Below are 27,947 nucleotides of genomic sequence, written 5' to 3'. Positions count from 1 at the left end.
CTCTTTATGCCAGCATGAAAGGAGGAAACATCTACTTAAAAATCATAAACATTTATGCTGAAATTGTCTGTGTGATTAGATATTCAAGGGTCTTAATTAAATCTTATTAGTGCTGTAATTTCCTTTTAACAATTGATTAAAATCTGAAGCGTCCCATCATTGTTTATGATTACATCTCTAGCACAAGAAAACATAATTACTTAGGGTATTTGTATCTATGTGCAGACTCTACTTACATTAGTACAACGTCTGAGTCATGAGAAGCAAATAATAATTCCACAAAGAAATGTGTGAAATAGACTACTCAAGAGGAAAATCTTAATGATTTCCATAATATTTTGACAGTAAAGAAAAGGCAAAATCAGCAGTGATTCATTTTCTGAAACCATAACTATTCTTTGTAATCAGTATTTGTATCTCTGTATGTAGCTATACATGATGTGTGTATATATGCATGTATATATACATACGTATATATTCACACTAATACTGTATGTTTCTGTACACACAATATTTATATGTTAATGGCTCAATGTATGGTATAATTAACCAAGTACTTTGTAATTTTCCGTTTGCAACACTTGCTGAGACCACTTAGACAAAATATCAATAAAAACAGATTGTATTCATAGTGTCTATGTCTACATAATTACACATGTATTTATTTATCTACTTTGACTAGACTAGTGATTGCATTTGTATGGGGAGTTATTTTGTCTTCTCAATTTAGGGGGTTGTTTGGTAGATAATTATATTCTGTTGTGGATTACTCATGTACTAACATGCTGTTTGTAATTTTGGGAAAATATTTACAGTTTTATTTAAGGAATTGCTATTTTAAACTGTCTTCTTCATATGCTAAAATCCTTTTATAAGGATAATACAATTATCAGAGAATAAAAATATTAACTTAAGTCACAATTTCTTAATTTAGTTTTGACATGTAATCTCTTCATCTATGCCTGAATTGCATTATGTCCCTGATGCTAGGAAATACTACTAGTTGTTTGAAGCTTGATTCCACTGCCCAGTTTCATGGCGAGGCAGGGAGTCTACTCTCCTGCTTCAGTCCTGGCAATGAAGAAAAATAAAAGTATCTGTCTGGCCTTTTGTACCTCATTTTCCTTATCTGTAAAAATCACAGTGAAAGTACTCGTATCTCCTACCTTGCTTGGTTTTTGTAAAAAAAAACCTTTAAAAATTGTTACATATAATGTTTAGATTTTATGGTACCATGAGCTCCAGGTATACTTGAAGTATATCATAGGCTGGCCTGGAAACCTCATTGTCATTTATGTGGAAACAGCATTGTTTATCTGGGAAAATATGTTCCAAATTCCAAACAAGTGACTTTAAAAATTGTATAATAAAAGTATTTGTAAGCTGGGGGACTACCTGTGGGTACCTTTTCTACTTAATACCTTTCACATGTTTATTGCAATAGGCAATTATCCATATGCTTCAGTAAGCAGTGTTTACTTAGAGTTTGTAAAGACATAAATGCCGTTGGGATCATACTAGACAGAAAGTTTTTTCAACAATATATTCTGTTTATTAACAATCAGCCATTAATTCAGGAATATTATGTGTACTCATAATATAGGTCCCATTTATCTTTAATATTCTCTATTTGAAGAGTGATCTACTTATCCTCAATATAGTTCTCCCAGGAATTTGCAACTTTTTGGAAAGAATTGTCCATACTATTTGTTTTTGCCCCATTGAGAACATTTCTATTAGTGGACTTTTCATATGATTTTCCCAAAATGCAGATATTTAGTTTATTGATAGGAAGAGCAAATGAGATGTAAGGACAGGGATTGGACCTTTTACTTATTTTGTTTAGGCAGTTCCCAGGTGAGGAAACTCCATTTACCCATGCAGATCAAGGTCTTCTTCCCTATTTATATTCTTTGTTGTCTGGAGGACTGAGAGGTTAAATGGTTTTTCCAGGGTCACACAGCTTGAATGTATCACAAGGTTTTGGCTTAGAGGCCCACTCCCTTCACTATGCCATAGTACCTTTATGAAAACCAAACAAGTGATAAATAATAGATTCTTGATTTTTTCAAAACGTTTTTATTCCAGTAGGTCTTTCATTTGTAATATATTATTTATGTGAATAATATTTTCAACACATTATGTACACCATGTAGTCCTGCTTATCTTATAGATGTAAGATAAATAACAGCTCCAACATTATGACTTACACTGTTTAAAAAGGTTGGAGCTGTTATAGTATCAGATAATTTGATAGGTGGAAGGGGGACCTCAACAACCTTCTTCTACTCCCATCTGAACCATTTGTTAAGGGAATCCCCAATAGAGCATACCCAAAAAGTGATTGGCCAAGCTTTGATTGTAGGTCTTCAGGAGGGAGGACCTGCCAACTCTTTTTTTTTTTTTGGCTAGGCAGTGGGGTTAAGTGACTTGCCCAGGGTCACACAGCTAGTAAGTGTGATGAGTCTGAGGCCGGATTTGAACTCAGGTCCTTCTGAATCCAGGGCCGGTTCTCTATCCACTGCACCACCTAGCTGCCCCTTGCCAACGCTGGATAAATGCCCAAAAGCCCATTCTACTTTTGGTCAGCTCTGATAGGATTTTCTTTTCCTGTTGCCAAGTTGTAACTGGACGTTGCAACTTCCACCTAGTTTTGCCTTCGTGGAACCAAATAGAGCAAGGCTAGCCCCTCTTCCCTTGAAGACCCTTCAGACGCTTGAAGCAAGCACTTTCATGTCTCCTTGTGCCTCTTCTTCATCAGGCTAACCAAGATCAATTCCTTCCCTTTTTAAATTTAAATTTGATTTTAAAGAACATTAGCTAAAATAAGTACTTTCATATCCACAGTAGAACATAAAGGTTAAGAGGGTTATACTTGAAACTACAACTCTTTTATGTATAAATTGTTTTTCTCTTAACGTATGTAACACATTCAACCTTCAAAACTATGTTCCTTGGTTGTGGTATCTTCTGGCCTTCCTTCTATTACTTCAGCATACTGAAAAAACATGTTTTAAAGACCTTCTTTCCTTTTTTTTTTCTTTTCCCTATTTTTTATATTAATCCTATCCCTAGCTTTTCTTTCTTTCCCCGACTGATAAAACTCCCTTCTAGTTCCTTTAATCTATTGTCTACTCCTATCTTGCTAGGAGAAAGGAGTAATATAGCATTTTTTTGGTTGAGGTCCTTTTGTTAGTTTATTTTGCCAAACTGCTTATTTATCGTTATAAAATGCTTTACAAACACTCTCATTTTTATCTTCACAATAAAACTATGAGGTAAGTAGTGCAGATACTGTTATCTTCACTTTACCAATAAGAAAACTAAGGCTCAGATATGTTAGGTGACTTATACTCTTAGAAACATACTTGGCAAATGGTAGATAGACTAAGGGAAACTTTGTGCACAGAGGGAATGCTACTTAATCTGTTACATCAAGAAAATGAGAAGGGGTAACCTTCATTAATGAAGACTTTGGTCATAAAATATCAACAGATGTGACATAGAAGATATTACAGAGAAACCCAAAAGAGTTCTGTGTCAGACCTATATATAGAGAGAGCATGTTTGAAAATTAGTTTTGGCCTGTGGTGGAAAATAAATGTGGCAGAGCTGAATGGAAATCAAGACCTTATGAAAGTGAAACCCTGGTGTTGGCAACCTGCCTTGCAGATATCTAGTGTGTGAGTCCTTGAACTATTTGACCTTACTGACCAGTTACCTTGCTGGTTTCCTCTGGAAATGGTCTCCATCAGTTATAATATCAAAATGTAGGTATCTGGGATGTGAAATAGGAATCAGAGATTGCTTACTATAGATTGTGTTACATTTTTTTAATCCTAGTTTTCCCTGTATTGATTGTTGTTCAGTCAGTCAGATGTGTCTAACTATTTGTGACCACATGGACTTCTGGCAAAGATACTAGACTAGTTTTGTTATTTCCCTCTCCAGTGAATCACTGATTCATAGGCAAGCAATGGTTAAGTGACTTGCCCAAAGTCACACAGCGAGGAAGTTTATGAGGCTGGATTGGAACTCAGGTCTTCCTGATTCTGAGTCCAGCTATCCACTGTGCTACCTCACTGCCTCTTGTCCATGTATACCGTTAGACAAAACAGAACGTAGGTGGGAAAGGAGAAGGAAAGGGGAAGGCAGAGGAAAGAATAAGCATTTATATAGTATGTGCCAGACACTATGCTAAAATATGGATGGACTATGGAAAGAAAAAAAAAATTTGCTTTTGGTTTTTTTTCCCTCAATTCAAAGAGGAGTTATTCTTTCAAAAGGGAAATTTTTCCTCACTATATACACTGGTGACATCACATGCTGGTGTAGGGATATGGCATTTGATGAGTAAATTCAGAGCAATTAAAAATGAATTCCGTATCATCAGTTATGATACATTTAAATTTCAACTGCATGAAACATATCCAGAGATGTATATCTTTGGAAATAGAAAGTGCTTTAATGGAAAGCTCCCTGGTTGTATTGAACATGATCTTTGAAACTCACCTGCACATGAGCTCCTCCAAGCTGGAAGTTGGTAGGAAGAATAGAATTTAGGAGATAAGTAGGTGCTAAATGCATCTCTCCTGGCCAGATATAATACCTGCAGGTTACAGGAGAGGCCAGTATTGTTCCTGGGGGTTTCCAGATGTTTGTAGGACTTTGATATTTTGCCCTTCAAGCTTTAGGACCTTTTCTGTGGTACTGGAATCTATTGGGATTTTCTGGGAAATGCACAATATGGGATTATATCAACGTATTTGTTTTTAGGTAAACTTTTCTCATTTAATTCTAAGTTCAATAAATGATATTCCATTTTTCTTTGAGAAATATTTGTATGTTAAATTCTTTACTTGCATCTTTTCTAACTTCTTTCCCTCTACTTACAAACATACTCTGATCTTAATAACACGCATGCGCGTGCGCACACACACACACACACACACACACACACACACACCCCTTTTTCCTGAATCTACCTCTTTGTGCTATCTTTTACTTTCTTAGGTTTTTCTATCATTGCCAAACTTTTAGAAAATATAGTCATTGCCTTTGCTTTCTCATCATCTACCACTTCACATTATCTTGTAATCTGGCTCCCATCCCACTTGCTTTACTGAAATAGCTCTCTCCAAGGTCATCAGTGTTTTTTTAATTGCAAAATCTATTGGCCGTTTTCTCAGTTTTCGTTGTCCTTGACCTTCTTTCTGGATCATTTGACATTAACGACTATTCCATCTTTCTTGATACTTTCTTTTGATTTCTTGATATAGTATTCTACTGATTATGTTCTTTTCTCTCTGACTTGCTGCTCTCAGCCTGGTTAGTTTTCCTCTTCCCAGAATCTCGATCCAACTAAAATGCAAGTATTCCTGATGTCTCTGTCATTCTCATCTCTTACTCTCCCTACAATTTCGTGTATTCAACTAAAAGTGGCTCCCAGCTTGTCTATATCTCCACTTCTGTACTTTCCTATTTCCAACTGTCTGCCTAATATTTCTGCCTGAATGAATTGCCAGAATCTCAGATTCGTCCAAAATTTAACTCATCATCTTTCCTCAAAATTTTTCACTCCTAACTTGACAGTTCTTTTAGAATGCTTCACCATAGACCACAATCTAAGAGTTCAGCCCTCAGAGTCAACTTTGACTCTTTGATCTTACTTGCCCCCATGACATCTAGTCATTTGGTAGAGTTTTCTTTAATTCTGATGCCATTTTGGCCATATGTTCATGTTATCTGAAATAGATACATTCATTGAAAGCAGAAAATATGTATTCTGTTTCTATTTTAATCAGTTATATCCCCAATATACTAAATATTTCATGCAGTTGAAATTTAAATGTATCATAACTGATGATATGGAATTCATTTTTTAATTGTTCTGAATTTACTCATCAACAAATAAAATACACATACAAAAAACCCAAGGCAAAAGAATGTATGAGAAACAACTTGTTACGTGTAGTTTGTTTCTTTTTAAAGTTCATTAAAAATTATAAAGTGTAGTAGCAAAGTTGTCCAATTTGTCTCCTGCACTTCTGTGTTGTTGTTTGCCTCTTTGTATTTTAGATGTTTTCTTTTCTTTTCTTTTTTGGCATTTATATCACTACCCACTAACTTACCCTCTGCATTTAAGTATGAAACCAGAAAGTTTTAGAACCATGAAGGGATTCGGAAGCATGTATGTAAGTTTATTTTTGTATCTGTTGTCTAGATACTTATTTTTACAACTTTAGTACTAATCTCAGAGATGACTAGTTCATCAAGGATTAGTACTCTGATGGCAGCTATGTAAAATTTCTGTCTAACACCTCCCATCCTCACCTACCCAAATGGCTCTAAAGAGCTTATGAGGTACAGATACCTTCCAGAAAAAAATATCCCCGATTATTTTAAAGGACATGAGTTTCCATCCAGGCACTGATACTAAATTCTGGACCTGATTGTCTCTGATCATGATTATGCTTCTGCCTGATATTAATTTCTGCCTCATATTATTGTTACTTTATTTTTTGTTATCTTAGTAGTCATCAGTAAATGAAAGCATTTTAGTATACAAAGACCAAGAAAAGAAAGGGAATGCATACATATATGTGTGTATATTTTATATGTGTGTGTGAACATATATGTGAACATATGTGGACATATGACTTTATATTGTATAAGTTTTTAAAGATATACGTTACATTAAATTTGATAAGGTATCAACAGAATCACTCAGTGTGTTTCCCTGGCTGCACTTCTTTTTGTTTTTATTCTGTGAATCAAAGAAAAAAAAATTGTGCCTAATCTTGTCCTATGACTATGCTATTTGCTGATTTATGTTTATGTGACTGGTAATGATAACCTGATTGATTCTAGAGTCTATCTAGTCCTGTGTCAGAATTTGAGATTTTTAAGGGAGCACCAAGGCCATCTAGGACTTAACTACCCCCTCTACAATAACCTAACTAATTATCCCAACTTTATTTAAATACTTCCAGTGAAGGGGAACCTACAACCTCTCAAGACAAGATATTCTACTTTGGAATAACTAATTGTTGAGAAGTTTTGCCTTGCTTCAAGCCTAATTTTGACCTTGTGCCCCTTATGCCAGTTGTTCCTACTTCTTGTCCTTTGAGGCCAAGTGGAATAAATATTATCCTTCTTGCATATAACAGGACCTAATACTTGAACGGTTAGTATGTCCCTCAAATTCTTCTTTCCAAGATAAACATCCGTTTCCTTTAATCTATACTGTTATGGCATTATCTTAAGAACTTTGGCCATGTAGGTTTTCCCTGTCTGGATGCTCCAATTCATCTTTATCCACCTAAAATGTCATATCCAGTACTTCACCTAGTACTCTGACCAGAGCAAAGGAAAATCACTACACTGGACGTTTTGTCTCTCATTGAGCTCAAGGATGATTATAGTTCTCCACTTCCATACCATAGTTTTCTTTTATTAACCTTGAAATTCACTAAAGCCCCAAGATCTTTTCTAGACAAACTCCTCTAACATCTTGTATGGTCAAGTTGACGTTTTGATTTTGTTGCCTTTAATTTTACTAGACTTAGCATAATGTTCTAACTTGTCAAGATCTTTTTGGAATCTGATTGTCATTCTGTGTGTTACCTATCCCTCACAGATTTCTTTCATCTACAGATTTGGTAAGCACACTGTCTATGCCTTTCCTATAAATTATTGATGAAATCATCAGACAGCATTCTACAAGTAAGATAACACCAAGACATTTAGTCTGGCCATTAAGCAGTTGAAAATCCACCTAACTTTAGCTCCCATCCATCCATCTTTACCACAAGAATACTGTGAGTGACTTTAACAAATACCCTGCAAATGTCTAAATAATATATATCTAATAGTACCACTCCCCTGATGTACCAATGTAATAAACCTGTCAGAAAAGAAAATGAGATGAGTTTGCCATGCCCTATTTTAATGAAGCCGTTCTGGTTCTTTTTGGTTATCGTTTCTTTTTCTATAAATAACCATCTTTTTAAAATAATGTTTTAGAAATTTTCTTGGAATTGAAGTCAAGTTTATTCACTTATGTTTTGCAAACTCCATTCTGTTGGATATTTTGGGGCTGTGGGGGTGATGGAGGTAGAATGGGGGGAATGGAACAGTGGTACACAGTATCACACTACCTGGAACATTCTCCATGACCTTTAGTGATCACAACCTCCCTGTTCTTTCAAGTCTCACTCTACTTGTCTTCCTGTATTATCCCATAATTCTACACCACTTCTTGCCAAATAAATAACTTATTTTCTACTTGGGAACAGCTGGGTGGTACAGTGAATAGAGTGCTGAACCTGGAGTTAAGAAGACTTGAGTTTAAATCCAACTTCACATAAAACTGTGTGACCCTGGGCAAGGCACTTCACCTCCATTTGTTTTAGTTTTCTCATCTTTAGAATGGGAATAATAAGAGCACTCACCTCCCAGGGTTGTTATGTGGATCAAATGAGATGATAATTATAAAGCACTGAGCACAATGCCTGGCACATAGTAAGTGCAATGTAAATATTTACTATTAATACTACTACTAGTACTACGATTACTCCCACTAGTATAGGATTGTACAGTTAGGTAGTTTTCATTAATATTGTTCTTGCTATGGGGAAACTTTTAGTGTTAACTTCAGGGTGCTTTTATTGAATTTCTATTCTCTCAATCTGCTTAGAAAATACATGAAAAGTAAGCAATAAGAAAAATATAAATATACTGATAGCTGTCAACTACACTTTAGAAAACATTCCTTTCCAGCATTTGTGAATCCTCCTGACTCAGGAAGCAATTTCTTCTTTCCCTGTTCATTATCTTCATGAAAGGAAGGTATTCATCAGTAGTATATGAAATCTATTTGGCAGTATTTACACTGATGTGTTCATAGGGGGCAGTGAAATTACCTTGGCTAATTTTGAAGAGCTGTTCATCAGAATTTATAAAACTGTTATTGGAAGCCAGAAGAGCAAGACTTTTTCTAGTATGTTATTATGTTAGGCCTAATAGTGCCATCCTTTTTGTCTCTTGCAGCTGTTTTTCTCTGCCACCCATCATCTACTATTTGGATGCCTAGAATATCTGAATAGTGTGTATTTAGGATTTGGGGCAATTAAGTTATATATCTGAGATGCATTTTGCTTTATAACAAACATTTTTCTCTTGCTTTGCAAAACTAGCATTTTGTTTGTTTTACTCTTAAATGGATGTAGCTAATCTTATGCCATGTGCAGTCCTGAAAAAGTTGGGTTTAAATCAGTTTTTAAATAAATGAAATCATATTAAAATGTATCAGAGGAGCTTAAGTTTTTGCCAAGTTAAGTATCTTTTTTTTGTTAAATAAGTTCTCACCCCACTGCAATTTACCTTTTTTTGTAAATATAAACTTTTGGGTGTTAATTGCTTAAAGTGATAGTCAATAGGTATAATATTTTTTGTATAATTGGTTTCTCAAAATCTTGTGTTAAAAATACAGGCTTTATTAGAAACAACAGTAAGGTTAATCTAAATAAGTAAACTTCTATTTTTTCTTTAGCTTCAAATATTACTTAATTAGCCATTTCATTCAGAATGTTTTCTTGTATTAGTATGTTTATAAAATTGCCAACCATAATACTGAAAGCTGTGGTTCATCAAATTAAGCTTCCTAATATATGCCCTGAGGTGACTCAAACATATAAAATCTATCACTACCAATTGCATGTTGATAATTAAATCCATTTGATTTCTTTTTAAAGACATTTACATTTCATAATAATTGAAATTATAATTTGCTGAAGAATGACCTCTATGGTTTATATATTTTCCAATCAGTTTTGTGTTTTCATGCCTCATATATTTTTAATAAACTTATGTCCCTCTAAATGAATGTCAGTGACTCCATAATAGAAAATACTTTGATAAAGAGGAGACATATGGTTTCTGCAACCTCCCTGCCTGTTTATTGCACTAAATGCCATACTTTTATTATTGTTTGCCTTTTGTATGCATTCAAATGTCACACAATTCACTGTAGTCTGGAAAAGTGATTTTTTAAAAAAATGATTGATTTGTTTGAGAGTTTACCCCAGAGTGAACAGCCTCCATTCTGCATGCAGTTTTTTTTGTGACTGTCCTATCTTCTTCTAGATTGTAAGGTCCTTAAGTGCATGGTTTCTGCCTCGTTTTGTTTTTGTATTCTCAATTTCTTATACTTTTCAAATTAGTTGAATATGTCACATGCTTTCTCTAGATTTTTTTCTTAAAGAATTCAATTATATTAACATGAAACAAAGTTTATTTTATTTCTTAAAAGTAATTGAGTCTAATAGACGTGCATTACCAAGTAGCTCTACCTACAGCGATTTTTTTTCTTGGAAACCAGAAGAGTAGAATACATAGATGTTCTTTCTCCTTTTGGGCTCTAGGATTACTTTGGCACAGGCCAGCACCAACTAGTGACAGGGATTTTCAAATATTATATGTATAGCAAACATATTTACTTTAAAATTTGTTTTTCTGCCTAACCCCTAATATTATTGCCCATATTTTTTAATCTTCCAGGTAAATTTAAATTATAAAAATACAAGTTTCTAATAATATTACTTTATAATTCCTTGATTTAGTAATTGATTTTGCTAAACAGTTAAACATACAAGGTTACTTTATTTTGGAGCCAATTTTGAAATTAAGTATCAGTAATGGGAATATAAATACTTATACTTATTGACATGCTATTTTGTTTTGCAAATTATTTTCTTCACAATGGAATGAGATAGCTAATAAAAGTATTATTATTTTTATTAATATTTTTCATAATTACACATAAAAACAATTTTTAAAATTCAGTTTTTAAAATTTTGAGTTCTAAATTCTCTGCCTTCATCCTTTCGCCCTTTGCTGAGATGGTAAGCAATTTCATATAGGTCATACATATGCAATCATGTGAAATATCTCCATATTGGTCATGTTGTGAAACAAAATGCAGACCAAAAAAACCCCCCACAAAAGTAAAATAATAAATGGTATGCTTGGATTTGCATTCAGATTCCATTAGTTCTTTCTCTGGAAGTAGATAGCATTTTTCATCATGAGTCCTTTGGAATTGTCTTAGATCATTGTGCTGCTGAAAATAGCTAAGTCCTTCACCATTGACCCACAGTACAATATTGCTGTTAATGTGTACAATATTCTCTTGATTCTGTTCACTTTACTTTGCGTCATTCATGTAAGTCTTTCAGTGTTTTTTCTGAAATCATCCTGCTTGTCATTTCTTGTAGGACAGTAGTATTACCCCATTACAGTCATAGACCACAACTTGTTCAGCCTTCCCCAATTTTTGGGCATCCCCTCAATTTCCAACTCTTTGCCACCATGAAAAGAGCTGCTATAAATATTTTTGTACAAATAGGTCCTTTTTCCCTTTTCAAAAACTTGTTGGGAATGTAGATCTAGTAGTGACATTGCTGGATCAAAGGGTATGTACAGTTATATAGCCTTTTGGGCATTGTTCCAAATTGTTCTCCAGAATGACTGGATCATTTTATAACTGCACTAGTAGTCTCCCAATTTTCTCACAAACATTTGTCATTTTCCTTTTCTGTCATATTAGCCAGTCTGATTGGTGCCACTATGAGGAGGTGCTCAAAGTTGTTTTAATTTGCATTTCTCTAATCAGTAGTGATTTTGAGTATTTTTTCATATGATTGTAGATAGATTTTATTTCTTTATCTGAAAACTGACTGTTCATATCTTTTGGTGTTTATCAGTTGAGGAATGACTAGTATTGTTATAAATTCAACTCCATTCTCTATATACTTGAGAAATGAGGCCTTTACCAGAGATACTTGCTGTAAAAAAAAAAAATTTTCCCCAGCTTTGCTGTGCTTTCCTTCTAATCTTGAATACATTGATTTTGTTTGTGCAAAAACTTTTTAATGATTTAATATTTTATTTTCCCCAATTACATGTAAAACAATTTTAACATTTTTTTCCAAAATTTTGAGTTTCAAATTCTCTCCCTCCCCCTTACATTGAGAGGACAAGGAATCTGACATAGGTTATGCATGTGCAATCATGAAAAATATATTTCCATGTTAGTCATGTTGTGAAAGAAAAAAACAGACTAAAAAACAAAGAAGAAAAATAAAGAAAGTAAAGAAAAAGTATTCTTCAATCTGTAGCCAGACTCCATCAGTTCTTCCTCTGGGGATGGATAGCATTTTTCACTAAAAGTCATTCAGAATCATCTTGGATCATTGTATTACTAAGAATATCTAAGTCATTCATTGTTGATCATCTTACAATATTGCTATTACTGTGTACAATGTTCTCCTGGTTCTGCTTACTTCACTTAGCCTCAGTTTATGTAAGTCTTTCCAGGTTTTTATGAGAGCATTGTGCTTATCATTTCTTATGGTAAAATAGTATTCCATGACAATTATATACAACAGCTTGTTTAGGCATTCCCCAATTGATGTACATCCCCTCAATTTCCAATTCTTTGCCTCCAGTAAAAGTTTTGCTATAAATATTTGTGTACATGTAGACCCTTTTCCTTTTTTATCTCTTTGGGATACAGACCTAATAGTGTATTGTATAGTCCTTTGGCCATAATTCCAAATTGCTCTCCAGAAGGCTTGAATCAGCATACAACTTTACCAACCCCACATACCCTTCAACATCATCATTTTCCTTTTCTGTAGTATTAGCCAACCTGATAGGTGATAGGTGGTACCCCGAGTTGCTTTAATTTGCATTTCTTAAATCAATAATGATTTAGAGCATTTTTTCATATGATTATGGATAGCTTTGATTACGTTGTCTAAAAACTGCCTGTTTATATCCTTTGACCTTTGAGGAATAGCCCTTGTTTTCATAAATTTGACTATTTTCTATATATATGAGAAATGAGGTCTTTATCAGAGAAACTTACTGTAAATTTTTTCAAAGTTATGATTGCTGTATATTTCCTTGTCCTATTTTTCCCGTTTGTCCTACTCTCTCTCTCCTTTCACCCTGTCCATTCTCACAAGTGTTTTGCTTCTGTCTTTTACCTATCCCAGTCCAGCCTCCCTTCCATCACCCCTCCCCCCTTTCTCTTATTCTCTTTCCCTCCTACTTTTCTATATGGTAAGATAGATTTCTATACCTGACTGAATATGTATGTTATTCCCTCTTTTGAGTCAATTCTGATGAGAGTAAGGTTTACTTGCTCCATGCCCCTCTCCTAGTCTTCTATTCCCCCCGCCACTGTAAAAGCATTTTTGTGCCTCTTTTATTTTACTTTCTACTGCTCTTTTTCTCTTTCTCCCAATGCATTCCTCCTTGTCACTCCTTCATTTTATTTTTTAAGATAATCATCTCATCATATTCAACTCATACCCATGCCCTCTGTTCATGTGTGCTCCTTCTAACTACCCTAGTAATGAGGAACATTTTAGGAATTACAAGTGTCATTTTTCCATATAGGAATGTAAACAGTTTAACCTTATTGAAACCTTTATGATTTCTCTTTCATGCTTACCTTTTTATGTTTCTCTTGAGTTTTATATTTGAAAGTCAAAATTTCTATTCAGCTCGGGTCTTTTCATCAGAAATGCATGGAAGTCTATTTCATTGAATGGCCATTTTTTCTTCTGAAGGATTTTGCTTGTTTTTGCTGTGTAAGTAATTCTTGCTTGTAGTCCTAGTTCCTTTGCCTTCCAGAATATTATATCCCAAGGCCTCTGTAGAAACTGCTTTCATGTAGAAACTGCTAAATTCTTGTGTTATCCTGACCATGGCTCTACAGTGTTCAAATTGGTTCTTTCTGGCTGTTTGTAATATTTTCTCCTTGACCTGGTGAGAGCTCTGGCATCTAGTCATGCTGTTCCTAGGAGTTTTCATTTTGACATCTCTTTCAAAAGGTGGTAGGTGGATTCTTTCAATTTCTGTTTAACTCTCTGGTTCCAGAATATTGGGATAGTTTTCTTTGATAATTTCTTGAAATACGATGTCTAGGCTCTTCTTTTGGTGACTTTTCACGTAGTCCATGACTTACATTAGCTCTCCTAAATCTGTTTTCCAGGTCAGTTTTTTTCCAATGAGATATTTTATATTTTCTTCTCTTTTTTCATTCTTTTGATTTTGTTTTATTGTTTCTTAATGTCTCATGGAGTGATTAGCATCTACTTGTCCCATTCTAATTTTTGAAGTATTATTTTCTTCAGTAATCTTTTGTACCTTCTTTTCCATTTGGTCAATTCTACACTTTGTTTTTATTTTTAGGCAATTGGGGTTAAGTGACTTCCCCAGGGTCACACAGCTAGTAAGTGTCAAGTGTTTGCTCTGAGGTTGCATTTGAACTCAGGTCCTCCTGACTTCAGGGCCAGTACTCTATCCACTGCGCCACCTAGCTGACCCTCAGTTCTACTTTTTAAGAAGCTCTTTTCTTCAGTGGACTTTATACCTCTTCAGTGAATCTTTGTACATCGTTTCCACTTTCTGTGTTTTCTTTACCAAGCTGTTGACTTACTTTTCATGGTTCTTCTGAAACATTCTCATTTCTTTTCTCAATTTTTCTTCTGTCTCTCTTATTTGATTTTTAAAATCCTGTTTTTGTTCTTCCCATTCTTTTTGGGCTTGAGATCACTTCATATTTTTCTTTGAGGCTTCACATAGAGCTGTTTTGACATTGTTATCCTCTTTTGAGTTTGTGTTTTGATCTTTTCTGACCATAATAGTTGTTGATGATCATACTCTTCTTTTTTGTTGTTGTTGCTGTTGTTCATTTTTCTAGCCTATTTCTTGGCTTTGAACTTTATGTTAAAGTTGTGCTCTGCTTCTTGGGTTGAGAGGGCGCTATCCCAGCCTTCTTGATCTGAGGGCACAGGGCTTTGCTGCTGGCCTGTCCTGGGGCTCAGCATCTTGCTGCTGGCCTGCTGAGGTGTAGTCTGCTGCTGACTTGCCCGTCACCACCTGCACTGGAGTGTGGTCCTCTTTGGCTCCAGTGAAACAGACGTTTCCTAGTGAGCTGTTTACTTGTCTTAGACTGGAAAATTGTTTCAGCCTATCCTTTCGTTGGCTCTACCAGTCCAGATTTTGTTTTTAGTAGTTATTTTATAGTTGTTTAGAGGTGAATTTGGGAGAGGTCAGGTAGGTTCCTGTCTTACATCACCATCTTGGTCCCCCCGACCTCTGGTACAAGTATTATTAATTCTGTTTTACAGATGAGGAAAGAGAGGGTAGGAACAATTAAATGACTTGTTTATGGTTAAAGTTGTTAAGTGACAGAGATGGGACTTGAACCTAGACCTCCACAATACAAGTGTTGTGATGTTTCTCCTGCATAGTGCTACCTCTCAGATAATTGCCTCAGTTGGGAATCAGTTGCATCCAGCAATCCTTTTTACAGTACTTAAAACAGAAACAATAACTAGAGATTAGCCACAGTTTTAGAATTAAACATGAACTCCAAAAATCTTAGAATTGAAAGGTACCTGAGAAACCATCTAATTTGCCTTTTGTGCAGATAGGAATTTTCTTTTCTTTTCTGTTCTTTTTTTTTTTTTGGATAGGTAAATTCAATGGTAGATGAATAATAGGTAAATTCAATAAGCACTAGGTATGTAGTAAGTCATTTGAATTATTGGATCATGCTAATTATTAGACAGTTTTCCTTGCTTGACGAATTGTATTGATCTGGTTTTTCTATAATACTTTTCTAAAACAGTCTTAGTTTTCTCCTTTACATGAACAAAAAGCATCCTTTTCCACATGCTAGTCCTTCAAATATTAGAGAAGAGCTATTGTGATTCTCCATAATTTTCTGTAATTTAGTTTTAATGTCCCAGGTCTTTCATCCACCAGATGACATGGTTTCTAGACACTGCAATGTCTTTGTTTTTCTTATATGGAATTTATCAATGTCTCTATTAAAACATATTACTGAGAGTTTTACTTGGTATTTCCACGTATAGTTTGAGAAATACAAAGTATACCGTGAGATCACCATCCACAATCTGGCCACTATGTCCTTTAACTGTGATATAAAATTGTAGTAGCTTTTGAACTGTTATTTCCAACTTTTCTGCCCTTTTCATTAAATTTTCTGCCCATTTTCATAAAATTGAATGTTTAACACCCATTATGTCCAATACACTGTGCTTAATGCTAAAGAAAATAAACTTGATGAGAAATTGGCCTGAGAGTCCAGCTACCAATTTCTAGAACATGACTAATTGAAATGACAGGATCCAGGACAAGAGGGAGCAAACATAAAAAGAATAACAAAAAAACACATTTCTAGAATTCTTCTATTCTAATCAACAGAATTAAACTAAAAAGGTAAGAAGGAGAATAGGGAGATGTCGAGGAGGTCATAAGAGGCAAAGCAAAGAAATTGATTAAACAACAAGCATTTATTAACCTCTTTCCTATATGCCAGTCACTGGTAGGCTCTGGGGATCTAAATATAAATAATAAAATTGTTCTACGGTTCAAGGCACATATATTCTAGTGAGAACAAAGTCAGTAATAAAATCCTTGGCCTCAGATATCTATTCACAAATGCAACAGAGGCCTGCACCCAGTGCCGGCAAAGAGAGCCCTGTTCCCTGTGATCGCCTTCTGAATGGTTGTCCAACCCCCTTACTGTCTGTGGGCTGAGAGCTCCAGAAGTTGTAGCCTCTGATTCAGTCACCTTCAAAGGCTGTTAGTTTTGTGTGATCCTGTACTGGCACAGCCTGCGCCTGTACTTGGCTCTACTCTCACCCCAGTGTGATAGATCTTTCCTGACAGCCTTCTGAGTTGTCTTAGGTTAGAAAATTGTTTCACCATGTACTTTTGTGGGTTATGCTGCTCCAGAATTTGTTTTGCAGTGTTATTTAAAGTATTTTTTAGAGGGAAATTTGGAGGGACCCTCAGGCAAGTCCCTTCCTTTTCTCTGCCATTTTGAATCAGCCTCCCCACTAGTTACCCACCCCCTTTTCCCCTTAGATTTTAGGAGTGCAAGTTTTAAAGGTTTCCAAGAGTACAGGGTAGTAGAGTATATATACTGTTAAACTTAGAGTCATGAAATTCAAATTGTCCCTCAGATGTTTTCTATCTTGTGACCCTGGGGAAGCCACAACCACTTTTAGCTTCAAGTTCCTCATCTGTAAAATTGAGAATAGTGATAGCACCCACTAATAGAGTTGTTGTGGGGATCAAATGAGAAAATATTCAGGGTGTTTTGAGCTTTCATTTGATTGAAAAAGTGTGCTAAGACTTTTGGAATGCTTTGTACAAAGCACTTTACCCAACTTAAAGCACCTGTTAGCTCCTGCTGCTGCTGCTGCTGTTACTGCTGCTGCTAATAATAGTAGTACTCCTTATACTACTGTTATTACTACTATTACTATCATCCCATGAACTAAAATGTGAATTTATAAAAAGGAAAAAAAGTCTGATGAAGAAGGATAATTATCTTAAAAAGTACAGTATGCATTGAGAAGATTCACTACCAAACTTAAATTGTATGTATGTGTGTAGAAGTTAGAAGCGAGGAGTAACAACAGAAGCAGCAATGTGTCACGCCACTGGGGCAGCTAGATGTTACAGTGGACAGAGTACCAGGCCTAGAATCAGGAAGACTTATCTTCCTGAGTTCAAATCCATCCTCAAACACTTACTAGCTATGTGATCCTGGGCAAGTCACTTAACCCTGTTTGCCTCAATATCTTCATCTGTAAAATGAGCTGGAGAAGGAAATGGCAAATCAATCCAGTATCTTTGCCAAGAAAAACCCAAATGGGGTCATGAGTATTGAAACATGAACAAAAAGTGACTGAACAACAACAAAAAGGTACCAAAAGAACTTGATTTATTGTGGGAGATCTTTCAGAGATTTTAGAGAATGGAAGAGGTACTGCAAGATTAGAGGAATGCTAATATTGGTTCAATTTTCAAAGTAGGAACATGAGTAGAGACTGATCTGTAGGCCAGTAAATTATTTCAATTCCTGACAGAATTCTAGTACATTCTGTCAAAGAACTGGTTAATGTGTGTGTGTGTGTATATAGATAGATAGAAGATAGATAGATAGATAGATAGATAGATAGATAGATAGATCTATATCTATATCTATAGATATAGATATAGATATAGATATATACATATATACATATATATATCTATATCTATAGATATAGATATAGATATAGATATAGATATATACATATATACATATATATATATATATATATATATATATATATATAAACTCTTTCACCTCAATAGCTACATAATAATATTGCATAGTATGTAAGAAATTGACAAAGGCACTTAATGAGGAGTTATGAAAACCTTCATGACATAAAGGAGAAATCCATGATGGATTTCTAGGACAGTAGGGAATTAATTTTCAAGGACAAGATGATTTAAGGGTTTATAGATGATGCTTTCATGAAAAAATGAAAAAACATTTAAAGCCATCAACAACTTTCAGCCTGTGAATGCGTAGTTCATTTGACAATGGTCTGTGCACGTAAATACTCTTCTTAATGAAAGCATAAAAAAGGAATAGGCAGACTTCCACAGACAGTTTTCTGCAGCAGAACATTTTCTTAATGACACAACTTGTCTGAGACATGCAGAAAATATGAAATCTTTATTGATGTTTTTTAAAGTTGTTATGTATGGAACAAAATGTACCTCTAAGGATTCTACCAAAAATTGTCTTCCACTCATATGTTAAAATTATACAAAAAGCATATCACTTTCTTCTTATGTTCTTTATAGTTAATTTGGGTATTTGTAGTAGTCAAAATAATTTATTCACTCAAAGTCATTATTAAAAAATATATCACTGTTCAAACATCCGTTGTGTATCTTTATCAAATGGGTGTATAACAGGGAGACATATGCTCAGCTGTGGTGTTTGCAAGTTCTATAAAGATGTGCTACACAAAATCTAGAGGAACGATTCCTTCTTAATTGCAAAGTTTTCCAAATGTTCCTCTTCTCAGGTTATATTTTAATGATGGTATCAAACTTTAGGAGACTACAAAGCTTCCTGAGTAAAATTCTTAGTCACTAAATAAAAAGCAACTGGATGCACAAGGGGAAAAATAACCCAAGGTGGGTGAAAAACTACACAGTACCCCAATTATAATGTGTGGCCAAATATATAGTACACTGAGTTAGTTCTGTAATTGCTCTGAATGTATGATCTTACACAGGCCCTATAGATGAACTTGGGGTTGGGCTGAGAATTAGATAGGAAGATATTAGGTTATATCACATTTTGGAAATTATGCAGTACTTTCAGTAATCCTAAGTCCTTTTTTTCCTTTTTTTTAATTTATGGAATAAAACAAGCATTTCCATAACATAGTACAATAAAAAAGATGATTATACATGAAACTGCAAATCTAATATACACAACTTGCTATTCCTAACAAAATTATCATATGAATTTTTCCCTCCCTCCCACCCCCTCCAACTAGAGATGGCTACTACTAGACACAATTAGGCATATAATATATAAAATTGTTCTGTACATACTTCTCTTTATCATTTCTTTCTCTGGATGCAGATAGCATCTTTCTTCTTATGTTCTTTATAGTTAATTTGGGTATTTGTAGTAATCAAAATAATTTATTCACTCAAAGTCATTATTAAAAAATATTGCTGTTAGATTGGCTAAAATGATAGAAGGGGAAAGTGGCAAATGGTGGAGGGGATGTGGAAAAACTGGGGCACTAACTGTTGGTGGAACTGTGAACTGTTCCAACCATTTTGGAGAGCAATCTGGAATTATGCCCAAAGAGTTATTAAACTATCTATAACCTTTGACCCAGCAATAATCTTAAGTTGCTATTATATTCTTCTAGGTATATTATTTTGCTGCAAACAATGCAGCACTATATTGGAAGAACCAAAATATACTGTATGTAATCCATAGTGCTTTGGAAAGTCAAGTTGTAGCTTTAAATAGATAACAACATGTCATTTATTAGAAGCAACATAAGAAACATTATAAGCCGAGATGGTAGAGAGAAACTGGTAAGCTGTATGAGCTCTCCCCAGTTTCCCTTAGAAGCAACATTAAATAAAGCCTATGAAAGAATTATGGAGCAACAGAATCCACAAAAAGATGGAGTAAAACAATTTTTCAGCCCAAGAAGAACTACAGGAAAGGTCTGTCTCACTTGGGTAAAAGGTCAGTAGAGCCTGGCACAGGTGGTGTCCAGGCAAGCCAGTGGGAGGCTCTTAGCCACAGCACAGATCAGCAACCAAGGCCCGATGGTCCTAGGCTGGGCAGGCCAGTGTCATAGCAGACCAGCTGTGAGGCTTCCAGCCCCAGTACAGCAGGCAAACTGCCAACCCCAGAGCCTAGGGCACAACAGGCATGACTAGACTGGGGCACCTTAGTGCAGTGGACAAGCTGCCAGCCCTAGAGGCCCCAGCACAGAAAGCCAGTGACTAGTCCCTGGGCCCCAGGAAAAGAAGCTTAGGACAGTGCCCCATATACCCAGAAGCAGAGGTCAACTTTTAATAATGAGCAAAAAAAAAAAAAAAAGAGCCCTGACCATAGAAAGCTACTATGGCAACAGGGAAGAATGAAACATAAATTCAGAAGAGGACAACAATGTCAAAATGCCTACATGAGAAGCTTCAAATGGGAATATGAATTGATCTTAAGCCCAAAAAGTCCCCTTGAAGAGGTTAAAAATCAAGTAAGAGAAGTAGAAGAAAAATTGGGGAAAGAATTAAGAGTTACACAGGTAAATTATGAAAAAAGAGTCAACAACAGCTTGGAAAAGAAATCACAAAAATTGATTGAAGATTGGCCAAATGGAAAAGGAGGTGCAAAAGCTAACTGAAGAAAATAATTCCTTAAAAATTAGGACTGGCAAGTAGAAGCTAATGACTCTATGAGACATCGAGAATCAGTCCAACAAAATCAAAAGAGTGGAAAAATAGAAGAAAATGTTAAATACCTCACTGGAAAAAACAACTGACCTGGAAAATAGATCCAAGAGAGATAATTTAAGAATTATTGCACTATCTGGAACCCATGATCAAAAAAAGAGCCTGGACAGCATCTTTCAAGAAATTATCAAGGAAAACTGCCCTGATATCCTAGAACCAGGGGGTGAAATAGTCATTGAAAGAATCCACCAATCACCTCTGAAAGAGATTCCAAAATGAAAACTCGAAGGAATATTGTAGCCAAATTCCAGAACTATCAGGTTAAGGAAAAATGCTAGAAACAGCCAGAAAGAAGCAATTCAAATATCAAGGAGCCATAGTCAGGATTACACGGGACTTGGCAGTTTCTACATTAAAGATCAGAGGCCTTGGAATATCATATTTAGGAAGGCAGAGGAGCTTAGATTACAACCAAGAATCAACTACCCAGAAAAATTGAGGTCTTTAACATGTTGGGTGGATCCTTTGTGGAGAATTTATGGAAAGATGGACAAGTATCACACAGGATGAGAAGGCGTAAGTGAGGGGTTTTTTTCTGTACTAGGTTAGGGAATATTGACAGTTTTAAGAATGAAGATCCATCAGAACACTAAAGTGAGCATTTTTACATGTCTCCCTTTTGGACTTTATTTCCTTACATTCTTATAGGTTACTGTCATTGTATTGTATTCATTTTTGCTTAAGTCTTCCTTTTTTCATTTGTTTAGTGCACTTAAATAATCCTTGGCCTCCTTGAATTTCTATGCCTTTTTTCTCCTCATTTGATTATTCACAATTATATCGTTGTAATTTTAATTATTAGAACTTTCCGTTGCCTTTCATAAATTCTAGCCATAGAAATGTCTCTGTCTTTTCTCAGAACTTCTACAACTCTTCCTTGGAAAAATATTAGCTGTTAGATTGGCTAAACTGATAGAAGGGGAAAGCGGCAAGTGGTGGAGGGGATTCTATAAATCTTCTTTGAAAAAGTAAAGTTTATTCAATTTCTTTCTTGGTTATTATAGTATGCTTTCTTATCAACTTTCTCCCTGTCAGTTCTTCTTTACGCTATTATTTCCCTAATCTCTGCTTGCCTTACTTTGAAACCTACTTTTTTCTAATGGGCCACTACCTATTCCTCTCAATCATAAGTTAAAACACAACCTTAGTCAGAAGGAACATAGCTCAGAGAAGAACTTGGCATTTGTGAATTGGTTAGTGAGGGGAAAAGGGAGGAGGAAGGAAAAGACATTAACTCTTGGTTTTCTTTTCTGCCAGACTTTGTGTAGTGTGTGTGTGGGAGGAGGATGTTGGTAGAAGGGTTAGGACAAGTTAAAGGAGATATTCAAAGGATCTACAATAAAAATATTTAAAAGGCTATTCCACTTCATAGGACAGCTGTATTATTTGTGGTATTTGTGATTATTGTAACCCATATACCCCTACTGTCTGTCCTAGTTTCACCCTAGATCCTCAGCTAGATACCCTAGGTTGTAGGTGTTTTATTGGCCAGAATCTCCTTCAGCCTTTAGCTCATGAGCCCCCACCAATATGGTTTAATTGGACTTGTGGAACCAATGACATAACTCTAACAGTCAGGCCTCTCTCATCTAAAGACTATGATGAAGTTCTTTATTCACCTTCGCAAGCTATGGCAGGAAGTACAGAAGACTGTTCTAAGGTCTGGCCTTTGACCTTTTCTTAGAATTCCATTAAATGCTTATTTTCTCCCAAGAACATGTCTTTCTTCTGCTTGATTTATAAATTCAGACATAAATCACACTGCTTTCTTCTGAGTTTTCAATTGAACTCTCCCATTTTAGGACTTATAACCGTTGGCTAAAGCAATTCTCCCCAGAGATCCATTTACTCAAACAGAAAAAAGATTGCGAGACACTTTGGTAAGGAAATTGTTTTAACCTCCCTCTTTCAACCTCCAAGTTCCATGCTTTGTACAACCTTCCAGATTGCTGGAGAAGTCTAAAATAATTCTCTGCAAATCGTATTTAATAACCTAACTATGAAATTCTGAGAGACACTCCCCCTGAAGCATATTCTAGACTGGTCTCTGTCCATAACTTTCCTATGTTCTTACAAAAATGAATATGTTATAAATCACAGTCCTTTTCTGTGTGGCTATGGACAAATCATTTTACATCTCTTTGGCTTCAGGTTCCTCTTATGAAAAAAAAACCCAATACATTTAAAGGGTTTTGCAAATCTTTAATTGTTAAATATGTTATTATTGTTCCTATGTTTTTAGTTATTAACTTATTTAGTGAAAAGTTTCTACTATATAGCCTCTAAAGTCCTGTCTACTTGTAAGTCTGTGATGCAAGTTTTTTGTTCTTGAAGAGGACCATGACATCAGGAAGGTGATGCCATGACTCGCAAGTGAATTGGATTTAAGTGAGGCAGGGCTGTGGAAAGTCACCAGGCTTCCTTTCTCATCTAGATCAGGATGACTAGAGATGGCCTCCGTGATAACAAGTAGATAAGTACAAAAGATGAAATATACCTGACCAGATTCTTGTAGTGAATTAGCAAGTAAATTGAAGTATTCTCAATCCAGTAAAGGAAATAGATGTCAGAGTTCACCCATCTTTAATTCTTTCTTCCTTCTTGTTCTTAATCTTTTTGTGTGTTTTGTTGTGTTGCACTTTATTTTGTTTTGTTTTAATTCAGATAGATGGTCTAGGAATTTAGTTGTGTTTTCTCTCCAATATCACTAAGATGTTTTGTTATCGAAAAAGTGAAGGAAGTTGTAGGGTATTCTCTTTCATCATCTTGTGTTTGCTTGGCAAAGATACTGGAGTGGTTTGCCATTTCCTTCTTCAGCTTATTTTAGAGATGAGGAAGCTGAAGCAAATAAGGTTAAACTAACTTGTCCAGAGTTACATAGCTAGTATGTGTCTGAGGCCAGATTTTAAATCAGGGAGAGGAGTCTTCCTGACTCCAGGCTCAACACTCTATCCATTGTGTCACCTAGCTCCCCTTGTGATAGCTACGTACTTAAAGAGATTTCACTGTATTTCCATTATAGAGATTATTGTAACGGGAAACAAAAACAGCATTTCTGATTTCACAATTAATTGTAGGACATTGCTTCAGAAACCAATGCTACTATGGAGTGTGGGCAAGATAATAGGGACAGCTTTGTTGTATTGAACTTTTCTTTGTCATGATATTCACAGTAATTAGATTCTGTCTACTCTATCACTTCTGGAGAACATACAGGATTTTTTTTGTAATGTGATTTCCTGATGATTTCCTGAAATTTATTGGGTGAAATAATTCATACCAACTAATGTTTCATTCCAGCGAACTATAAATGTTTTCTTAACACTTCTGTTCCTGCTAGTTTTCATAATTTTCCCATTATTTTTTTTTAATTTTAAGACAATAGGATATATAAGGAGGAGAAAGTGGCTCACCACACATGAATGAAATGCTCCCAGTAGGATAATTTTTAGAGCTGTATAGTGGGAAGAAAAATTTCTTTTCTCTATAAAGACAAAAGTCTGTTGTAAAATCTGAAACCCAATAATGAGTTTTACCCCAGAGTAACAGAATATGTAGATTTTTATTCAGCTGTTTCACAAGAGAATAGTGACTGGTAAATAGTCTTCATTTTGTAGAGTGGTAACTTGATCTACCATGTACTTTGACTCTAAGCTTATTACAGTGTTTTTATTAAGAACAGTTTTTGAGTACCCAAATGCATTTGCTTTTCTTTTTTCTTGTTTCATTTTAAAAATTAAACTTTAAAATTAAAAATATAAATTAAAACTTTCCTAAACTTAAAAAGTTCATATTCTAACATTCATCAGTACCACCCAGTTTATTTAGCATGTAAGTATAGACCAACTTATATTATTCTCCATTTCTATGTTATTTTTTAAGGTGATGACTGGGTTTAGTTCCCTGTGCTAGGCATTGGGGAAATACAAAGTACAGATAAAACAGTCCCTACCTTCATGGACCTTATAGTTACTGAACACCAACACACATGTACACAAACCCATACCTAAATGCATATGCACACAATATAATATAATTATTGACTTACAGAGTTATTAAACAAAGTGCTGTGTGAGGTCTGAGAGAAGGCTCTTATTGTCTGAAGTGAGGGGATCAGAAAGACTTTCCTGGGATTAGCATTTGAATTTTGCTTTAAAAGACTGGAGTTCATTGTAAGAGAGAAGGGAAGAAATTAAAGAATAGGGAGGCAGGTGAACATAGGGGCCTGGTGGAAGGGGGTGAGAAAGTAGGCTGATTGGACTTGTGTATATTATGTGTAGCAATGACTAGGGATCCAAGGTATTTGACTTAGCAGGAAAACTACCTTCTCCCTCTTGGATTGATCCCACTTAGCAAACTGAGTCAACCACTTTTCATGGGTGGTGATCTTGAGTCACTCAGACAGAATCTTTTCTTGTTGTCTCATCTAGCTTGGAACAGGGGCAATGCTGGGCTCTCAAGGTATAGACATCTAGGTTGCTGCACATTGAATCTGCGGTCAGGAAGACCTGAGTTGACTTATACCTAAGTCATTTTACCTCTGTCTGCCTCAGTTTCATCATCTGTAAAATGTGGATGATAATAACAAATAGCTCCCAGGGTTGATGTGAGGATAAAATGATGTATTTGTAAAGTGCTTTGGAATCTTTAAGCAATATGTAAAGGCTAGCTATCATAAATCATTATTCTCTCCCTATATTGTTTAGTCTGTAATAGTTGAAGCCATTGGTCATGGAAGGTATGACAGTTTTCTTTGTCTCCATTCACCTTCATGACTGCAGTCTCTCTGCTTTTGCTTTCTCTCCCCTCTCTTCTTTCTTTACCTCTTTCTCCTTTGCTTCTTTCTCTACTCTCCTTTTCTACCCCACACCCCAGCTTTTCAATCTCTCCTAAACTGAAAGATGATTTTAGAGACCTTGGAATGCCAAGCAAAATCTTTTTTTAAACGTTATACATATTGGGTACAACTGAAGACTTTTGAACAGAGGCATGATAAGTAGAAAGCTTATTCTGGTGGCATTTTGGAAGATGGATGGGAAAGGAGAGGGCACAAAGACAAGAAGGTCTGGTTTAGGCAGTATCCCAGATGGATGATGAGAGCCTAGTTCAGAGATGTGGCAGTGGAAATACAGGGGATAGATGTGAAGGACATTGTTTAGGGCGAAGAGTCACTGCGACCAATGTGTGATTGTCTATGAGATGTGAGCAAGAGGTAGTGGTTAAAGATAACACATTTTAATCCAGGGAGACAGAGTGACACAGTGAGAAATAATAAAGTTAGAAAGAGAAGATGAGACTGGGGAGAAGAAATTTTAGAGTTTTAGCAGAAAATAGGGGGGAAAGGTATTTTTGAAAATAGTTTATTTGAATTTCTAGTGAAATATTCATTTGGGGGATTGGAGCATTAGGCGTGGAAGATGAAGGTATGGAGTTCAGAAAAGAAAGATAAAGGCTACAGATAGAGATTTGGGAATTGTCAACATAGAATTGATAAGTGAAGCTGAGGTAGTAAACAAGATCAATAAAAGTGAGAGTACAAAGAAAAGAGAAGAGGGTGAAGGGTGCACAATCCTGTTGTTCTTAACAGTATTATTGTAAGCTTATCTAGAACAGAGACAAAGACTGTCTATATACCTTAGTGAAGTGAGTGGTTTGCTAGGTACTTCAGGAAGCCTCCCCTGCTCAAGAAAAATGGTATAATGGAGTATTAATTATTAGAGCTTTATTCTATACAAGCAGGGATAACACAGAAGGCAAACTGTTAGTCATTCACACCTTAATGTGACATATCAGCATACTGCTCCATGGCTCTCAAATAGCTGAATAAGACAGTTGAATTAAAGGAATGATTGTTATTGGGAGAAAGAAGATTAACTTTTAAGCACAGACCACTGTCCAAAGAGGACATATCTCAATAGGATGACATATAAGCAGCAAAAGGTCACTGGAAGTCTTGGAAGCATGTGTATGAGACCACCAAAGACAATCTTGCTTCCTTAGTTTTAACTAGTACCTCCATATCAAGGCTTCTTTAGTAGCCCTAATAGCATTTACCAAGGTTTTGGGCAAATACTAGGCTCTAACAATTATAACTTAATTTGATTTGACGGAGTATTTAAACTTACTTATTTTTTTATTTAGTTTCAGGTGCAGCATTACATCTCTAATAGTCTGGTCATACTGGGAAAGTGCAGTTTTTTAAGAAAACCTGTCATATCTCTGCTTTTATCACAAGTTAACAACTTCACTGATGAGTTGAGGAATATGCATCAGGTACTCTTAATTTCAAAATTTTGCTCTGAGTTATAGTTATTAATGGAACAGATTTTTTTTAAATTATGCTCTAATAATTAACAGATGGTATGTTCATTTTACATGTTTAATTCCTTCTAAAATTCTAGGTGAGGGAGAAGGGCATTTTTAGGGAAAAGTTGACATTCAAAGAGAAAATATATTTCAGATAGAGACAAATATTAAACTCAAAATTAAATTTAAAATATGTAAAGTAAATATAATGGCTGACCAGAATTTTCTTATGGTAGCTGTCCAAGATATCATTGTACTGAAAGAATGAGTTTAAAGTAGTAAAAATGATAACTATTTGAAAGTTCTTACCAGTGGCTTTCATCTCTCCCTACCTTCCTAACCCAGCACTTTAGGGCTGTTAAATTCAAACTTAAGCTGTGCTGTAACTGTGGGAAGAATCTAAAACATTGAGATTCTGAGAGTAGGCTGGAAATCAGTCCTGAGGGTGGAAGAATCTGTGAGGCGAGAGCTGTGGAGGAAGCACCAAGACAATGGCTTGTGAAAGGGGTTGAAGCCCTGGGACAGGTCTGGAGAACTAATAGGTAAATAACTGGACAGAGCAGCCAGTTAGATTCTAGCATGGGAATATTTTCTCTGCTCCCACTGCAGGGACTGAACATAGGTTTTACCATCATCTGCTCCTGTGTCCCAGGACAAGCTAGCTGGACATGACCTTTTCAGGAGCACTA

At 35.4% G+C, this 27,947-nt stretch overlaps 1 protein-coding gene across 1 annotated transcript in view; it reads left to right on the top strand.

Moving 5' to 3' along the window:
• The window catches only part of MEI4 (meiotic double-stranded break formation protein 4), a 205,754-nt gene that overhangs the window by 79,953 nt on the left and 97,854 nt on the right, over window positions 1–27,947 (top strand). Inside the window, exon 3 of the mRNA XM_078156771.1 lies at window positions 27,094–27,225. Within this exon, the coding sequence (XP_078012897.1) occupies window positions 27,094–27,225 (132 nt within the window). The remainder of the gene's footprint in view (window positions 1–27,093; window positions 27,226–27,947) is intronic.

This window comes from Phascolarctos cinereus, unplaced genomic scaffold, assembly GCF_003287225.1.
Source record: "Phascolarctos cinereus isolate Bilbo 61053 unplaced genomic scaffold, phaCin_HiC Scaffold_5;HRSCAF=322, whole genome shotgun sequence".
NCBI classification, from domain to species: Eukaryota; Metazoa; Chordata; class Mammalia; order Diprotodontia; family Phascolarctidae; genus Phascolarctos; species Phascolarctos cinereus.
The sequence above is the reverse complement of the archived record's forward strand: the minus strand, read 5'-3'. Positions and strand labels throughout refer to the sequence as shown.